This window comes from Dicentrarchus labrax, unplaced genomic scaffold (assembly GCF_905237075.1).
Source record: "Dicentrarchus labrax unplaced genomic scaffold, dlabrax2021, whole genome shotgun sequence".
Taxonomy (NCBI): domain Eukaryota; kingdom Metazoa; phylum Chordata; class Actinopteri; family Moronidae; genus Dicentrarchus; species Dicentrarchus labrax.
The window spans coordinates 17,870,511-17,888,944 of NW_026136719.1; the positions used below are offsets into that span (position 1 = coordinate 17,870,511).

The 18,434-nt window shown below is 41.4% G+C and overlaps 1 protein-coding gene across 2 annotated transcripts in view; it reads right to left on the reverse strand.

The window, feature by feature from the left end:
* The window catches only part of phlpp2 (PH domain and leucine rich repeat protein phosphatase 2), a 37,569-nt gene extending 19,685 nt beyond the window's left edge, over nucleotides 1-17,884 (reverse strand). The window contains exons 1-5 of one of the 2 annotated variants that reach the window (XM_051379702.1): nucleotides 17,382-17,884; nucleotides 14,501-14,781; nucleotides 9,651-9,784; nucleotides 1,857-2,047; nucleotides 1,173-1,298 (exon numbers count right to left, since the gene is read on the reverse strand). In XM_051379702.1, the coding sequence (XP_051235662.1) occupies nucleotides 1,173-1,298; nucleotides 1,857-2,047; nucleotides 9,651-9,784; nucleotides 14,501-14,781; nucleotides 17,382-17,594 (945 nt within the window). In that variant the 5' untranslated portion in view covers nucleotides 17,595-17,884. Of the gene's footprint in view, nucleotides 1-1,172; nucleotides 1,299-1,856; nucleotides 2,048-9,650; nucleotides 9,785-14,500; nucleotides 14,785-17,381 lie in introns of both variants that reach the window. The other variant, XM_051379700.1, reaches the window with a different exon arrangement.
* Between the last annotated feature and the right edge of the window lie 550 nt (nucleotides 17,885-18,434).

The following is an 18,434-nucleotide window of genomic DNA, read 5'->3' on the forward strand; positions in this document are numbered from 1 at the left end:
TGTATTCTTTAATATATAAAATATTTAAAATGCACATCCAATATACCTCTCATTTGTAATAAACTGAACAAATAGCTAATTAGCTGTGAAATGTATGTCACATAATTCGTTTAAAAATTTAACTAATCTTCAGTAATATAGCTCACATATTCTGCCTTCTTATAAATAAAATTTCTGATATAATCCTGTATAATTTATCCTTACACTCCAGTATTCAGTCCTATCCGGCAAACTCATTTTGTAAGCACAAGTGCACTTGCTGTGTCCCTTTCTCACGCGCACACACACACACACACACACACACACACACACACAGACACACACAACCTTACAATTTATGCAATGTAGCATAAACACTGGCCCAAATCCACAAAAAACCTTCATCAGTCATCATCCCCAGTCTCCATAGAAACCTCTTGTCTAAGTCTCAGCCTAAATACAGTGCACAGGCTACTCTAACCCCATAATCCATACCACCATGGTAGGAAGAGATCCTGGACTTAGCATGAATCTGCAACTAATTGGATTTTCTTTTTTTTTTATCTGTTGGCTTTCTCCTTCCATGGCTAATTGTATGCTGGCTCTGCCTCAGTGGATGCTCTCACAGAGGCTGTTCAGCTCCAGGAAGGAGCTGCGGCACAATAGCCATTAATTAGGATATTAGAGACAAAGCAAGCTGAGCAGAACAGAGACAATGAATTTTCTGAAGAACAGCTGTGAAGACCTGGTAAGATTCTCTGAAAGACACACACAGTATATAACACAAATAGAAAAATGTGTTTAGGGTCATTTCACACCCTTTAATCCACAGTGATTTATGTAACAAAAGCTCTACTGCTGAGGGCCTTTGTAAAAAGAACTCAATAGAAGTGCCCTCTGCTAGAAGTAAAAAAGATAAACTATGTGAATAGAGGTATGCGGTTCAATCAAAGCCAGACACCGCTGAGAGTCTGCATCTGTAGAGCCAATCAGACGCACTCAGATAGGCGCTTTCTGATTGGACGACTCAGCAGGCAGAAGGTAACTGCAGTCCCAACATCTAATCTCTGATTTAAGTACAAGACCAGAGGGACTAACTGGAAACAAACAAACCGCCACTGAGAGAAAACACGGGAGAGACACATATTGTGCCTTGCACACACACACACACACACACTTTGTCTCTTGCTTACTTTTGATGCCTGCCGATGCCATCGCTGGTAGTCTGCAAGTGTGTCAAAGTTGACAAAGTATGTCTGGGCCTGTGATCCAGCTGAGCTGAACATCAGACAGTGTTGCCTCCGCTTCACCTCCTCCACCTCAATACAAAGACAACACACAGATACGATGAGGCAGAACACTGAGAGAGAAAACACAAATGGAAAATGGAGTTCATTACTTATTATTGCAGTGATATTGGTAACAGAATACCGTGATTTTGTCATCTTAACACACTTACTCATCAGTGAGTTTTTGAATTTTACATTAAACATTTTAAGGTAGATTTATTTAACTTAAGACAGACCAATAAAAAAAAGCCTTATTTACTTCCGGCCTTTGATGGAAAAAAGTTGAGAACACCTCATCTTAGCTTAAAAGCTATAGACTGTTGCTGTATTTTCTTTAGATGGAAAGACAACGTATACATAATCTGTGGCCTAGATAGCAAACAGTTGAGATGTATTGCTTCAGATGACACAGTCTGCATGTACAGTGTTGCGTCACATTTTTAACTGATCAGCTCTATCCAGCCGTCCAACCCAGCTGTGTTGTTGCAGTGTATCTACAGTCATCCTGGAGTGTGGGCTCTACCCTGGGGAAAGTGAAAGGTTAAAGACCCCACCAGGTTGTCTGACCTCCAAACACTGAACTCTCACCTTTCCTCCCACCAGGGGTAGGATGTGCATCTTCCCAGTCAGGCTGTCTTTGACAGAGGCCACGATTAGACAGGTGCCGCAGAGGATGACCTGCCGCTCTGCCCACTTGTGCAGCTGCGACTTGCCCTTCCTGACGCTGAATACGCCTTTCAGCAGGGTCCGCTCCTGCTGGTCTGCATTCACTGGACGCTCTGAAGGAAAAAGCCCACACAGAGAGGTTAGTGTATCTATTGACATTGATCTAATACACAAGAACCCCCACGCGTCTTTTTATAAACAAATTCGGCTAATTAATAGCAAATGTTCTGCAGTTACAAATGGGATGGAAGCTTCCAGAAAATGAAGTCATATAGATACAAACAGGTCAGCATGATATCACCTATAGATTAGTCTGTGAGTCTCCTTAGCTTAGTAATTCCAGGAACTGATCTGACATCAGCACTTTGGATGGACACTGCCCTATTATCTCATTTATTGTACATCTGGATAGATCTCAATGCACAATAATAAGTTTGATCTTAAACTTTAAACTTTAGAGTAAGGGGGAGAAAGTTTCTCCATTAAATTCCATGTTTAAAAACTATTAAATCTGTTCTGCTATGATGATGCTATGATGACAGCGAGCAGAGGGAAAGAGATCAAGGGTTGGGTGCAAGTATAATTTGTCAGTATCAGTCATGTCAGTCAGGTTTGATCTCAGATGTGGTTATAGGGAGGGTTCAGGTGTCAGTTTTAGGCCTGACCAGAAGTCCAATCCATAGTGCTAAAATGGATCCTGGCAGTTAAGTTAATCCAAGCTTTTTTTTCTTTATACGATTACAAACAATTGCTCATCCCTCTCAGGTCTTCACAGATCTGGAATAAGACATATCTGAAATGGAGGAAATATAGGAAATATAAAGATATAGGATTTGGTCTTGAGTCATGTTTGGGTTCCAAATATGGCATAACCAGTCCAGTTTGGTCTTAAAGTTGCAGATACAGGCCAGGTTTTGGGTCTCAGTTTAAGGCCATTGCCATAGCATCTCAATTTTATCCCATGATCCTTAAAATCACAAGTAATTCCTCCTCCTCCTCCTCCTCCTCCTCCTCCTCCTCCTCCTCCTCCTCTTTACAGATTATACCTGGATCTGTGAAATCAACAGGCCAGTCAACAACAGAGCTAAGGTGAACAGCAGGTAAATTATCAAGGTGCCCTGTGAACGTTGTGTGAAGCCTGTATGTCTCTCTCTCTCTCTCTCTCTCTCTCTCTCTCTCTCTCTCTCTCTTTCTCTGCTGATGTCCTCAGCATCAGTCATATTGATGAATGAGTCAGGGTTTTGTCACATTAAACTTCACTCTTTTCAATTAAATTATGCCAGTTTGCACAGCAGGCAGCCTTAGCTGGCCCATGCTGAAGGACACATCAGACAGTGCTGCTGTCTCTGCCAGGCTTCAAGAACACTCAGGTTAATGGCAGGTCAAATAAGCACAGAGGAGACACTGCCTCAGCCTCTTGTCCTCTGTTGTTACATTTTCCTCAAACCAACTTATGCCTCCTCCCACTCCGAGGCTCCCATTGGCAATCTGCTCTCTCTCCTTCGTTCTGTCTGCCTCGCTCTGTCTCTCCACTTTCCCTTTCACTCTGCAAGGGCATCCAAATGAAATGAATGGCTGCTCGTGTTTTTCTTCAGCAGGGAAACAGATAATGAACAAGCAGAGTGCTTCTGACAACAAATTGGCTGTTCTGTCAGATCAAAAGCAGGTACTGATCCTTGGGCGTCCCCTCACTCAAAGAGAAAATTAGACACAAAGCCTCACACGGTCAGTGGTGGCTGGTATGGACCAATGTGTCTTTAGTACAGAATATTGAGAACTGTGCAGTAGTAAAAGGTGCCACTGATTTGCTTAGATTCTTACTCTTCTTTACTTACTCTTTGATGACACACTGCATTTAAATCCTATTTTTAACACTATATTTTATTAAGGCACATATTTTGTATTGAAGCTTGTGTTTAGACTATATTTAACATTTGAGAAGGTGGGCTTATATTGTTTAATAAAATATTTTTTGTGTTTATATTCTTTCATGCAAGGTATCAAAAAGTATAATGTTGAAAACTCAGGTATCATATTGGTACTATTTGGCATTATTGGCGTTATTTCTGGGTTATTGCCCTTTCTTCTGTATCACTGTGAGGAGACGAGGAATTACGATCATGGACTGGCTCTTAAAACCACGCAAGGGATTCACACATCCCTTCTGCAAGTGTTACAGAGAGACTCGACACATGACAAGCTGCATGTCAAATACTATCATTTTCTTTATCACATACTTAATTTGAGTTGTAATATTAGTTTCTGTCAACAGCATCAGACGTTTAAAGAATACAGCTGAAAGTTCGAAGTTTGAAAAAAACAAAACAAATATAATACATTCATTAAACCAAGTAATTAAGCAAAACACTCTCCCACTGCAGTACCCACATCAATAAACTCATCATCGCGCACCCACTCACTACAAACTGACACAGGTTGTCAGGAGGCTCTCACTGGTTTCACAGTATATCGCCAGAAACAAGCACACTCCACACTTTGCTTTGTTATGCTGTCAGGGGGCTACATTCTTAAGAGACGCACCTGCAGGATGCAAACACACTGGATTAATTTATCAATGTTCTGAACATCTGTTTTGCAAGAAAGAATTCTTAAACAACCATAAACCAGTGAGAAATAACTTGGTTGAAGAATTTAGCAAACTTCAAGTAACCTACTAGCTATAATACCCTGGGCCTTAAACATTTGTAAATATGGATGTGCTACACATTGTTAGATCAGTTAGATATTCCACAAGTCAATCTTTTGGTTCACTCTACGGAAACCATGAGCACCAAGGTATGAAATTATGAAATGAAAGATTTGTAACTGATATGTTATTCGATAGCCTAATGTTTAATGTTAATGTTTTCTAATGCTTCAAATCAAATATAAAGGTCTTTGAAAAGTGCACATTCGTGGTGTGAGTGTGCAAACATCCACACATACCCAACATATTGCTTTTTGCACTTCCATACCGATACAACCAAGCATCTGAAAATCATTGGCCTATCCACTTACGCAATATCACACAAGTCCCAGCCATAAAGAGCCAACTTCTAAAACAAACACACATGATATCCCTCAAGGTCTGTGGGGCTATTAGTTGCTAGGGAAACAGGTTGTTCACAAAATCAAAGTCCAATCTGAGTAGGTAAACCTCCATACCGTCTCCTCCGCTGCTCTGCAGACAGCCGGGCCAAATCAATCCCATCCCACTGATGACGAATAATGTTGACCATTCCCTGTGGCTCCAAGGTTTAGTGACATGGCCATAGATGTTGTGCAACACTGCTTTGTGTTGCAGGATGTTTTTGTTTGAGCTATTATGATGGCTGGAGGAGCAGGGCCACAAAGAGGCCGTGCTGCCTTCACTAAACTAATCATCCACGTGTCAAGCGGCCTCCTTGGAGAGGCTGCCAAACCACAGGGACAGTGTGACAAGTGACAGATCAGAGAGTCATCTGTGCGACTCCTTATCTCTCCTCTGTTTGTCTCAAGTGTGGCTGCGGCCTTCACTTGCCAGCAAACTCAGCGACATCTCACTTCACATGGCATGCCAGATGAGCATCGAGGCCACAACAGGTCAAATTCTGCTCCCTTATCAACCAAAAAATAGAAATGGATGGAGAAACAGATGGTAAGAGGGACAGAAGGGCACAAAGAGGTAACAGGGTACTCAGTAAGTATAGAGAAAGTGTTGGCACCACTGACTTCAACCTAAGTATCTGCTCTCCTGCAAACCTCTTAAGAATAAATGAGCAATACAAAATACTTCTATTAAAAATGACTCAGTGTTGTAAGAGGGATAAGGAAAATTACATTTAACCCAAAACAGTTAAAGTGGCCTTTCATTAGGCCAATTTTCATCTCTTTTGTGTAACAATTTTAGTCTGTAGCTTCTGATCTTGGGATGGAGGGTGTTTATATTTCTTTGAATCTGTTTTTACTCACATATTGGATGATTTCAAGGCAACTGTCGAGCACTCAGTTGAACACAATACGTCCTGTATCCCAGAGCGTTTTTGTCTTGCTCAAGATTGCATAGATTGCGTTAGCATGCAGTAGGGGGTCAGTGGAGGCGGAAGCACAGTCTGATTTGACTCAGAACAGCAAGCTCTTTTTGGCAGCAAATTCAAATTCAACCCACCACCCAGATGCCTCCTCTTGGTGGTCCGTGTTTACCTCTATTTAAGAAACTCTACTTTAAACTTTGTGCAAGAAATTCAATGCTGATATAAAATATAGCAAGCCTGCACTGTATAGAACACAGATGGAAGACAGTAGCAGCTGAACACTGCTTTTGAATACAGATGACAACAGACAATTAAAATGGTGGACATTTTTCAGCAGCAGTTAAGCCATCTGTCTTGAAAACTGACCATGAGACACAGTCTGCAGCTTTAAAATGACAAAGAGGAAATCCTCAGGAGAAGCAGAGCTCCATCACAGAAACAGCATATTACAAGGACCTGGCAGGAAACCACAGCGAGAGCCTGCTCTCTGCAGAGCTCTGTTGCTCGGGGCAAATTCTGTGGGAGCCCAGATCTCAATAGAATTCAATTTTTCTCTTAAATCTCAGTCTGAGTACTTCTTTACTTTTTGTCCCTTTTATACCATAAAATGAAGAAGGAAACTTGTGCTTGGTTATTTACTGGGGTTTTCTATCTGTTCCTCTAGGACATGATTATTGCAAATCAATTATACACCGTTGACCCTCAGAGTTTCACACATTGGCTCACTGTCCATGTCATCGCAGTCGTCATTTATGTTTAATTTTCGCTTCAGATGTTTAATTTCCGCTTCAGATCAATAACTTATTAGGTGTGTTCACACGGCTTGCAGATGACTTCATTCCTTCTGCTCTGATGGGAACTGTGCACAGCGGTTTCAGGTGTCTAAGCTCAAATATGTAAAATAGAGATCATCCGGGCAGAGGTGGGGCAGGGCCCAGTGGACAAGCGGTAGAGCTTACAGCAGGCCATGTCTGTGCTGCAGCTGCATGGGCCAACAAAGAGAACCACTGGCCCTCAGGTCTCTGCAGTTGTTTTTACTAGGAGTTTTTTATTAAGTCAGCATTTAGAAAAGTTTACTCCCTTGTCCATGTTTGTTTTCATCTCATCTGTGCACCACAGCAGGAGGGTATGTGTGTGTGGGACGCAAGGAGGGTAAAGACGGTTTGAGATGAGTTTCCTGAACAAATAAAGGATGGCTAAGAAATTTAATAAATTACCTGCTGCATTGCACTTAGAAACACTTTAATGGCTTGAGAGAAGATAACGTCTTAAAACAGCAAATGTCCAGCAAATGAGCAAATGTCCACCAACACATACAATAAAAACATGCCCTTCTATGTGCATGTAGACACTGACTTATTATAACAAACTAATATATCCTATGAGCCAAGAGGTAAACCGAAGAGAACATTTCCTACTCAGACTGACTCATTTAAGTTATTATAGAGGCTTGACAAGGTAAATCTAACTAATATTTGACAAGAAAAAAGGTGAGAGAAAGATGAGAAAATCTAAGCTTTTCCAGCAGAAACATTTCTTCTTTGCAATATTAGATACAGGGTCAGACACATTTCCTGCTATAAATAGTTTTTCAGAGTATTTCTCTCCAATGAAATCTGTCACAATGTGGTCCGTGGATTTTTCAGACAAACCACTGACAAAAATATTAGAGACAGTTATCTCCATACCTGGGCACATAAAACTATCTGCATGGCTACACACCCTTTAATCAACCTGCAATTCCTCAGGTTCATCTTACGACTGCTTCTCAGGATGAGAACCAGTGACATAGACTGTCAAAATCTATTAGGCGCAGAGCTGACACATGCAGTGCACCACATGAAGTGGTACTGTAGCGGCTATAGTCTTTACTGATGGACCACAATTTCCCTCAGCTGCTTAGTCAGATCATTACCCCTGACAGCAGCTGTTAGAAAAGCACGCACCTGGGAAAAGGTTCTCAGAACAAGGCTGTTGTTGTGTGTTTCAACAATACATCACAGTCCACCTACAACACCACTGTGGGTGGGAATGAAAACCAGGGTTACCTTATGCCAGCCAAAAACTGAGGGCTACTGGTGAAGCTGTATGACTGAACACACTAGATAATTCAAAACAACCACAACAACCTGCGGGTTATACGCCAAAACAGTCGATCCTTACTACTTCCCCAGTTCTAACAGCAGCAAACGGACAAATCAAGTTCTGCTCTCTGCATTGGCCGTGAATCAAAAGTGCCCAAGTACCAGTCATGCCTGGTCTCTGGTCCTCTTTTCCCATGAGTTGACAAAAGGAGGCAGGAAGTCTCCAAGGGGCCTGGCTAGACTCTGACCAATGTGGTCTGACTACTGATAGTAGCCAAGATCCGACCAGTTCTCATGTTGGCATGGGGCAAACAACAGTTAAGCTTCCACTGGATACAAAGGGACTAGGAATAAGACTGAGGCAACAGTGAGCTTAAGATCTGACAGCTAAACAAATAAACATCAGTTGTATCAGCAAGCAGACATAAAGAGAAAGTTGTATTCATTCTAAAGAGGCAGGCTAAGTCAGAAAAACATAACCCTGGCTGCTTATAATCAACATTTTGGTCTGATGAGTGATGATTATTAAGACTGTGTAGAATTCACATTTTATGCTTCCCAACTGGACCATCAAAGTTTATATCAAACATGTTATGTTAGGTGGTCTTTGGGTGACACAGTGGTGCAGTGGTTAGCACTGTCACGCAACAGCAAGAAGGTTCTGGGTTTGAATCCCTTGGGTGTCGAGTTCGCATGTTCTCCTGACAAAACTGAACATGATTTTGTTGTTTCACATGGATAACAAATAATGATTAAATCTGTTGCTAAGTCTTCACAGTTATTTAGGATTTTCAAAGTCTTCTCATGAGTTCCTAGTCAGCCCGAGAATTTCAAAACAAAGCCGTTGAGATTTGTGTTTAGCTTGTATTTTTATTCAGTGTGGCAGCACTGCATTTCAATGTAGGGAGGGTTGTGTACTTTATGTGGGAGGAATTACATGTGAGCCCTTTAGACGCTGTGGTTTGCTCAAGCTTCCTCTTTCTCTGGCACAGCGGCATGGGAGCTGTTCAAACCCCAAACATAGGGAGTTCCACTGACTCAGCAGGAACATCAGTTGGTTTATTAAGTGGAAACACATTACAGAACATCGTTCACCATTTACCCTTAATGGCAAATCCCTTAATTGCTGCAACTGTAAGAGTATTATTAGCACCGACTCAAAATGAGGAGAGTTGGAGATGTCTGTTGGTTTGTGTGAGCTGTATTAAGACACATGCTGGTATACAACATTTTCACTCTCCAAAGAATGCACTAATATATCACACTGACACAGGGCCACTTAGTCACTCCAGTCCTGGGTTCATGGGAGCACGCTGACAGCGGCAGGTGAAAGACAGCCCACATGGGGATGGAGAGACACCACGGGATGAAGGATGGTCAGTCACTTATCATGAAGCCATGATGGGTGTGTGTTTGTGGTATCCCAGGCTATACTGAATACTAGAGAAATCACTCTCAGGATGTGATAAAAACAGTTTTGGAACAATTGACCTCTGCAGCCTGTTTTTAGGCATTCTGGTTTGTTTTCAGAGGAAGACACCAAGCTCCTGCCAGATCCCACTGAGCAGCAGCAGATACTGAAGACTGGGGAATGATGGCCCCTGTGGGTCAGTACTTACCACTGTAGAAACGGATCAGGCAGCTGAGGTCTGAGTTGGCCGCTTCTTGCTGCACTCGTACAGGGTCTGCATAACCCATAGCTGCCAGGTAGTCATACACCATCTGGAGCGGACGCTCAGTTGGGTCCAGCCTCCTACGGGACAAAAGAAAAGGAGAAGTGGTGTAACAATGGCCTCCATAAAATAATAACACCAGTGTCTTTCACACATACACTGAATATTATTAACATCATACTAAAGGTATAAAGCTTCTTTATCTCTGTTTTGAACAAATTCCCCCAGGGAATCAATAATAATAATATTTTTGATTCTGATTCTGATTAAAAGCAGTTATTGAAAGGGAGTCTAAGCCAAAAACTAGGAGAGAAACTATTCTCTTTCTATACAGAATATAAAATATGAATATACAGCACTAGAAATTTCAATAGCTTCAATGACAAATAATGTTCCATTTTATATTGAATAGATGTTTCAGAAAGTGAAAATTATGTCACTACATTTTCCATGAGTAAGTGTGTGAAAAATACAGTAATATCTGTGCACTTGTGCTACTGATACAATAACTTGTTGAGAGAGAGAATCTGACCAACCAGGCTAGCTAGTGCTGCGACAAACAATAGAGTCTTCACCGACTTCCTTCCCATTAACACTACCAACGATGTTCAATGGGCCACCTGACCAGGGTTCCTGTGGTGGTAAGTTTTGGTGTCACGAAGGAAAAAACTTGTCTTGGGATGTCAGATGGAATGACAGAGTTCATGATAGTCATTTGAAACTTATGAAACCAAAACCTTCAATACTTTGGGTCTAGATAAAATGGTAATCTGCACCCCTCATGATCTCTTTTTCCTTCATGGAAAAACTGCATTTCTCACTATGATTAGCAAAATTAACTAGAAACTTAGTCATACCCCTCAATAGCATACTTCTTTCTCAATAAACCCAAATAACTTTGTTGAAATGTATAATTAAGTCATTTTTCTAAATGTGCATTTGACTTAATCTGAGGAAATCATCTTGGTCCACTAGTAATCACTTTAAGGAGCCTCCCCACTGACACCTAACAGGATGAATGTCAACCCTGAAAGCCACAACAACACAACAAATGCAACTCACACTTTCATTTTCAACCTTTAAAAATTGTCAAAACAAAGTCCCAGGGTTTACTCATGCTCACTTATCTTATCACGACTTGCTGACTTGTTTTGAGTGATAGTCTGAGCCATCCACGTTTGTGACTTTAAATACAGTTTCTGTTTGGAGTTCTATCTAATAAGGTGTTATATCACAAAGACTGTGAGTTTATGTTAGTAAAAAATATTTTTATTTTAATCTAGAGCTCGACCGATGAATATGCCAGTCGATACTGGCTTTTTACAAATATATCAGTGTCTGCATACATGATGACTGACAGAAACAACTTCATTAAAAGAGTAACATTTACAGTAAACTAGACAGAAGACAACGCTTGAGTTACGAAACATCACTGACACCCCTAAGCACAGTAGGCACACAAATATCAGTACCCATGTCCAAGCTAAAGGCCACCTTCCCCATCAGCCTTTATGATTCGCAGGATCATGTTATTTGATTTCAGACAGCTGTGGCTTGTGCAGGATTTAGGCAGCTTCCAACAGTCAGCGAGAGAAGGATGACTGACAGTCCCTGTTGACCGTTCCCACTGACGCTTACACTTAGCACTGATATGCCTCATTTATTCACAAATCCCCCAACCTTGGGCAATGCAGCAAGAAGCTGTTAAATCCTTGTCAAATGGCACCCAATGGGTTCATCTGTCCTCAGGGTGGGAGGTAAATTATGCAGCAAACTATGGAAATGTGTCTCTCAATTTATTGTAGACATACCCAGTAGCCCATGTAGCCGAGAAAGGTGGGTTTTACAGAAACCCCTACAAAGTTTATACTCTAATTAAACTTCTAATTAAACCTCTCTAGACTGTGTGGGTGTGTACAGACACTGGTTTAATGTTGTTTTCTTTAAAAAACATTATTAGTTTGTGCTGGTAATTTCCAGCATGTTTCAACTCAATTTCAACCTGAGAAGTGGTCTAATCAGCCAAAATGACTGAAAATGGGTGAAGGGCTGCAGGGGACACAAGTACAAAGAAGATCTGAGAGAAGTGTGCTGGATTTCAGCAGGGTGTATTTTATATTCTCTTAATTGGCAGGATATGTGAAGCCTTGGCAATTATAGATCATTTAGCAAGGTTTTGGTTTCTTACCATAGAGAATGAGGTTGTCGAAGAAGCAGAAGAAAATGAACATTCCCAACTGTGTAAAGTTATTAATTAGTTGCTTGCTTACTCTATTGGCAGATACCTCCTGTGAAAATCAATAATCAGACCTTACAATCCAAATCACAATATTTGTGGATACACATTGTTTCATAAATGGCTGCTACAGTAGGTCAAACTCTGTGCTCAATACTGTGCATAATGTTTATGAAAACAAATCTTCAGTCTAAAACTAATTCAAGCAAACTCTGGCAGTTGTTGCAGCTTAAAGTTCTGAACTCAAAGCAAATGCAAGATGATATTATCAAAAACATCCCCCATCAGCTGCTGCCAACATTCACAATGCCTTATTGGTTCCAACCCACCCTCTTGTCCAACAGGCCTATCACCCAGCCTCAACTTTTCTCAGTGGTGAGCCCACAAGATAACGGGCATGCATCGTATCTTTGGGTACAGGGGTCAACTGAACTTCAAAACATTCACCTGTACATGTTACTCCCAGGCTGACTGATTCCAGGAGCTGGTACTGGGTCCTGATCCAGTGTGAGGTTCTGTCTGATCTTTCAGAACTAATCATAGGGGTATTCTTGAATAGTAATTGGTCTGGTCCCTCACCATGCCGACTGTAGATAGAAGCAAATGAGATTTCTCTGCAGGGTGACTGGCCTTACTTTACATTTCAGAGTGAGGAGCTCAGTGATTTGGGAGGCCCATGGTATCAAACCGCTTACTCCTCTGAGAGGAGCCAGTTGAGATGTCTGGGAACCTCCCTTTGGAAGTGCTCTGGGCATGACAATCTGGGAGGAAACCCCCGGGCATACCCAGAACACGTCGAAGGGATTACATATCCCATCTGTCCTGGGAGCACTTAGGGATCCCCCAAGGAAAGGCCTGTTGCTGGGAAAAAGAACACCGGACTACTCTGCTCACCCTTTTGGCACTGCGACCCCGACCAGGATAAGTGGCTCAAAAATGGATGAAAGATTGGATGTCCTCTATCAACTCTACTGCCTCTGTAAATTTATTTTACAAGGGAGTTTGTCTGAATGAAAATACAATACTCATTGAGCAGGAAAGAATCCGGACCATGTCTTCCTGTAAGCGGCACATTACTTCAAGCTATAAAAAGAAAATCACTAAAAAAAAGCTTCCATGCCTTCCATCATGCCCTTAGTTACACATCCTTCTTTAGGGCTTGTCTCAGTGCTGTCACATGCTCTTTTATCAAGTACATGCATTTATTATCAATCAAAATAATAAAACCTATTAAAGCATTTATCTAAAAAGAGTTCATTGTATGGGCTGTCTGTCTGTAAGAATGGATTTCATAGTATTAAGTCACCGATGCCCTGTTTTTGGATGTTGTATTCTAAAATATTAAATTTAAATCCACCTTGTCGTACTCACTGGCAGACTGCAATTTAAGTGCTGCACTGCTGGAATGTAAACTGAACCAACACAGCCAATCCACAGGCTTACCAAAAGCCTTTCATTTATTTCCAGTCTGCATTGCTCTACAGTGCCTACAGCTTTTAATCAGCACAGATATAATGAAGTTGTTTGGTTCATATGCTGTTAGTTGATAACATCATTAGCTACCAGCCCATAAAGTGATTAACAACCCTCCAGTCATGTTTCCAGCACAATATCTGCAGCACGTCCATGGCATGATCTTTCGGCCATTAATGCTCCCATTTACAATTTCTGCCAAATACACTTTTGCTGGCACCCCACGTCTCATATAATTTTAAGGTTTTGATCTGTCTCAATATCCCACATCATTTCAAAGACAGACAGTAAGGCTCACATAAAATAAGCCATAAGCCACTGTGATTTTGACTAGCTGAGTTCCTATTTTAGACTCTCCTTTCTAGTATCTTCGCGCAGGCTTTCCCAGAAAAGCAAAAGGAGGAACGGCCCAGATTCCTTCCTGGTCACGGATCAGCGAACCAGCTTTTTATCCTTTCACAGATAATCAAGGGGTCATTTGCTATTTCTGTCAACATATGTCTTGTGGAGCTGAGAGGTGTGCAGTCATGTTCCCTGAGGGTATCCTGGGTGAGGTGCTATGGGGTGTTGGGGGGAACTGCAGCAGGTCTTCAGTGCTGTGTTCCTGGACAAGATATCAAGTAAAAGGCAAAAGAGGCCTGGTATACTTTTTTATTACTTTATTTAAAAATAGAAAGCTTCTAAATTGCTTTTGTTAGACGTTACTGTACGCCATTATACCCATTGCAGCTGCATTTTTTGTTTCTGATGGAGGAGATGTGCTTCCATTTGAACCTATGCAGCTGTCTAAACCAGCTGCGTAACATCTCATGTTTCACTTGCACTATACTCACATTACTGCAACCCAAAGAATCTTTTTAAGTCATTTTTTATTTCTTTCATTTTTTTTCTATTTCCATGTTAGTGCATGATTATACATTAAGCTGTGAGGTGTCATATGCTTTGCAGTGCACAGCAATACCGTACTGAATAGATCCAATGAAGGCACTAATGCAGGACTGCAGCATGTTAGATGCTCTGAAGGGGGCACAGGGTTGCTATTTGGGATAGTCTTTTACTTTAATGACTGAACTTAGTGTGTATTTACCTGACTAGGTCTCCATGAAGCTGAACATAGAGTCCTTGTCCATCCCTCTGAGCGCACAGCTCCTCCACTGTGGTACTAGTGGAGCAGAGCACCAACTGCAGGTCTGTCTGAGGGGTGGAGGAGGCCTGTGGGCCAGAGGCAGGTGGCTGGGGGTCCACTGTCCCCCCATACAGACACACACAGCCCCGCTGGGTGTCCCCCTTTAGCCAGTCCCGCTCTCGTGATGCAAATCTGGTCTTTCGTGTCACACAGCTACGGCTCCCATTCCGCTTCATGTTGCGCTGCTAACACAGAAAGAGTTGTTTAACTCACAGATTGACATCAGATACATATCGGCATGTCTAATAGTCATGGGCTGCCTGATAAGCTTGAGGGAGGTTCGAAATGTACTCTTGACCCTCCCAGGGGTGCTGTGAGCTTACTTCTTCTACACAACATCTGCGCTGGTAGTTATCAGTTGGACAATCTCAATAATCTACTGTCAACATAAAATGTTATCAAACTAATAGCAATGGGGCAAACATTAAACATGCTGAATCAGTGAAAGCGTCCACTGAGCCGATGCACAGCTTTGGGGAACAGGCAGTGACAGCAGACTGGTACAAAAAGAACTGGAGGATTTCAACAATGGAGACATCAGATTGCTCAACGACAATACAGATTTCATCCTGGTTGTGTGGACTGCATTTTATTTTCTTTCTGTACCAAAATATCATGTTTTTGCTCTTGCCTTAACCACTTGTTGTGATATTCAGGAGCCCAATACATACATGGATACACTAGACATTAATAAGGTCTGATCTGTTAGGGCTGTGCTAAAATGATACAATTAGATATTCATAGACCACATTTAAAAGCCTGGAGAGCTCCCAGTTGTCTTACAGGTGTCAATACTGTTTGAAAATGTTCTCATCTTCACCTCATTCAGTTGTGATAATAACTTTGAGCAATTTGCTGATGATTGTGACATACAGTATCAGGATATCAGGAAGAGAACCTCGAAATAAATCCAAGAGTTTCTCTGAAAAATGTTCAGTGAGTAAAGGAACTGTCAGCTGGACCACCAGTTACAGTACAGTGGCTGCATGATACTGGACGGGAGAGCTACAGACCGGGTTTTCAGTGTACATATCAACAACCCCCACCCACCAAAACACACACACACACACACACACACACACACACACACACACACACACACACACACACACACACACACACAATGATGCAACATTTAATCACACATAACTGCACACTGCAAATAACTTTATAATTAATAGCTTTCAATTAATTATCTTTTAATTAAACTAATCAATTAGTTGGGAAATCCTTTCACCATCAGCTGCAGTATATTTGATATCCAACAGAAAGTCTATTTTGTTTGAAATATGAAATATATTGAAAAAAGGATTTGCCACTTTCATATTGGTTTCCACTTGATATATATGTATTTTAATAATATAATTAATATAATAGAAATATCTCTCTACTGTTGTGGTCTTTTAAAATGTGAAAAAAAAATGTTTAGGTCAAATAATGTATTATTTGATATTTATATATAATTTATGTTCCTAATGAAACTTTCACAAACACTTTGAATTTATTAACTTTGACTCAATTTCTCTTATAAGATAATCGCCTCAGTCAACCGCATTTCACGGTTTTCACCACCAAACAGATTTTGCTCAGTCAAGCTAGTAAGTGAGTTAGAAATATTCTGTTAAACTTTCCAGAGTTAAGAATAATCTTTCACTACCTAAATAATAACTGGAGCAGCATTATTCCAGAGGTTAGAGAGAGGGGAATTCCACACCCGTTGAAAAAACTGTGGCCACAGTGAAAGCCCTTTTTCCTCAGCAGCTGCTGTCAAGGTGTGTCTGAGTGAACCACTGCTTGCTGCTGTGGACTCACTCAGTGGTCAACCCAGACTACGGATGTACTGGGCAGCTCCCAGATGTGGATATGTGTCACTGTGTGAATGTGAAGTAGACCTGTATTGAGGTATGGAGGTCCCTTGTAGACCTCATGATGATACGGTATGCAACTGTAACAAACTGTATCTTGTGCTTCAGCAAATCAACAAACATTATCATATTTCAGCAGAGACAGGCAGGCAGGTAGGGTTTGGATGTGACCCTTGATTCAATTAAGATACCAGGGTATATTTCCTAATTATCTATTTAATTTTGAGTGAAAGAAAGACTAGTAAGCATTGTTCCTTCACACTGACTGAAATATGGGTAACATAATCACAGCCAATATCTGTTTACATAAGGTATTATGCACTTATTAACAGGGTGACCTATTTCATTTGATGTTTTTGATGTGTGTTGTTCCTTCACATACAATAACAGAGCAATGCATACACATTAACTGAATAGCATAGCTGAGATTGTGTGTGTGTTTGTGTGTGTGTGTGTGTGTGTGTGTGTGTGTGTGTGTGTGTGTTGCTGTCTTGCAAGCAGCTACCTCAGGGACTTGTATGTCATTACACATCATGTGTCTTGCCCTAAAATGTCATAGAAGAAGTGTTAACCAATGGGCCTTACTATAAATGCTCTTACAGCCTACAGTATGTGTGTGTGCGTGTGTGTGCGTACGTGTGCATGTGTGTGGTTTGTGGCTGTTAATTGGCTCTGGTACATTCCTCACTTAATGGCAATCTTCCTCAGATCAATCATCAACCAAAGGATATCAATCACTGGGTATCACAGTGTTACATAATCTTACAAGGATGCGTCCATGCACTTTGCCCTGTTTGATTCACCCACCGCAATGTAAGGAGAGAAAAAAAACCTTGACATGTACAATATAGATATATATCTGTCGAGCACTTTGTCCACTGCATCACAAGAAAATAAGCCCCCTCGGTATGACTTGCCTTTAGCACTCGGATCCCCGTTACAGCGTGAGCTCCGGGACCACTGCGGCTGCCGCGACCTGCAGTCTGATTCAGCCCCGCTTGGTGGACCACCGTGTCCGGCTGCCTGTCTATGCAAGCCCCGTTATCTCCGACATCACCTCCTTTCTTGATGCCCGTTTGGGTGTTAGTCGCCACGACCGCTGTGCTGTTGTCCTCGTCCTCCATCGCCATGTACGATCCCTAAAAGCAGCGACAAAAAGCAGACAGTGTCGTCCCGGTACGCGACTGGCAGATTCCCACGGAGAGCTGAAAATTCATCCTGTGTCGGTGCAGCGACGCCATATCCAGACTGAATCTGACTGTTGTCAGATAGGCCCGCTGGAGAGCTGATCAATAAACATTAAATGGGCGTGTTCAGGGTGTTTATTATTCATCAGCCGCTGCCCCTTTCTGAGGGGAGAGGCCTTTACATTAGTCATAAGGAAGGTCTTTCACCACTTGATGCGGTTTATGAAGAGAAATCCCGATGTGGCTGTAGGGCGTGTCTCCGTACTCAACTTATACTGAGTGTGTAGATTGGGTTTGAATAATACATGAGATAGCTTTTAATCTTTCACCCTATCAATAGCTGTAACATTAACATCATAATATTCTGGTTTTTTTTACTAAGTCACCCTCTTTAAATTTATAACTGCTTTATTGATCAGTTGCCGGGTTTTGTTGCCAGGTTCAGAAAAATCCCTTCAACTGGTGCTCATGCTCCTCCATCACACTTGCCTTTTTATTTAATTGATCAGGTAAACCTTCCTCTTACTGTATGGATAAAGAGCTGTGGAGCATCTGGACCAATATCAGTTTATTAACAATGTATTACCCCCTGCAAACTTCATATGAAACTCATTAACATTTATAATTATTATTATAATAATCAGACTTCCTAGCTGACCATTTGTAACAACAGATTTGTTTGGATTATATATGACAGAGACATGAATAATTTCAGGCTTGACGGCTTTTTAGAATTGATAAACTGAACCTTTATTAATTTATTGACCCGATTGCCTGAGGGGA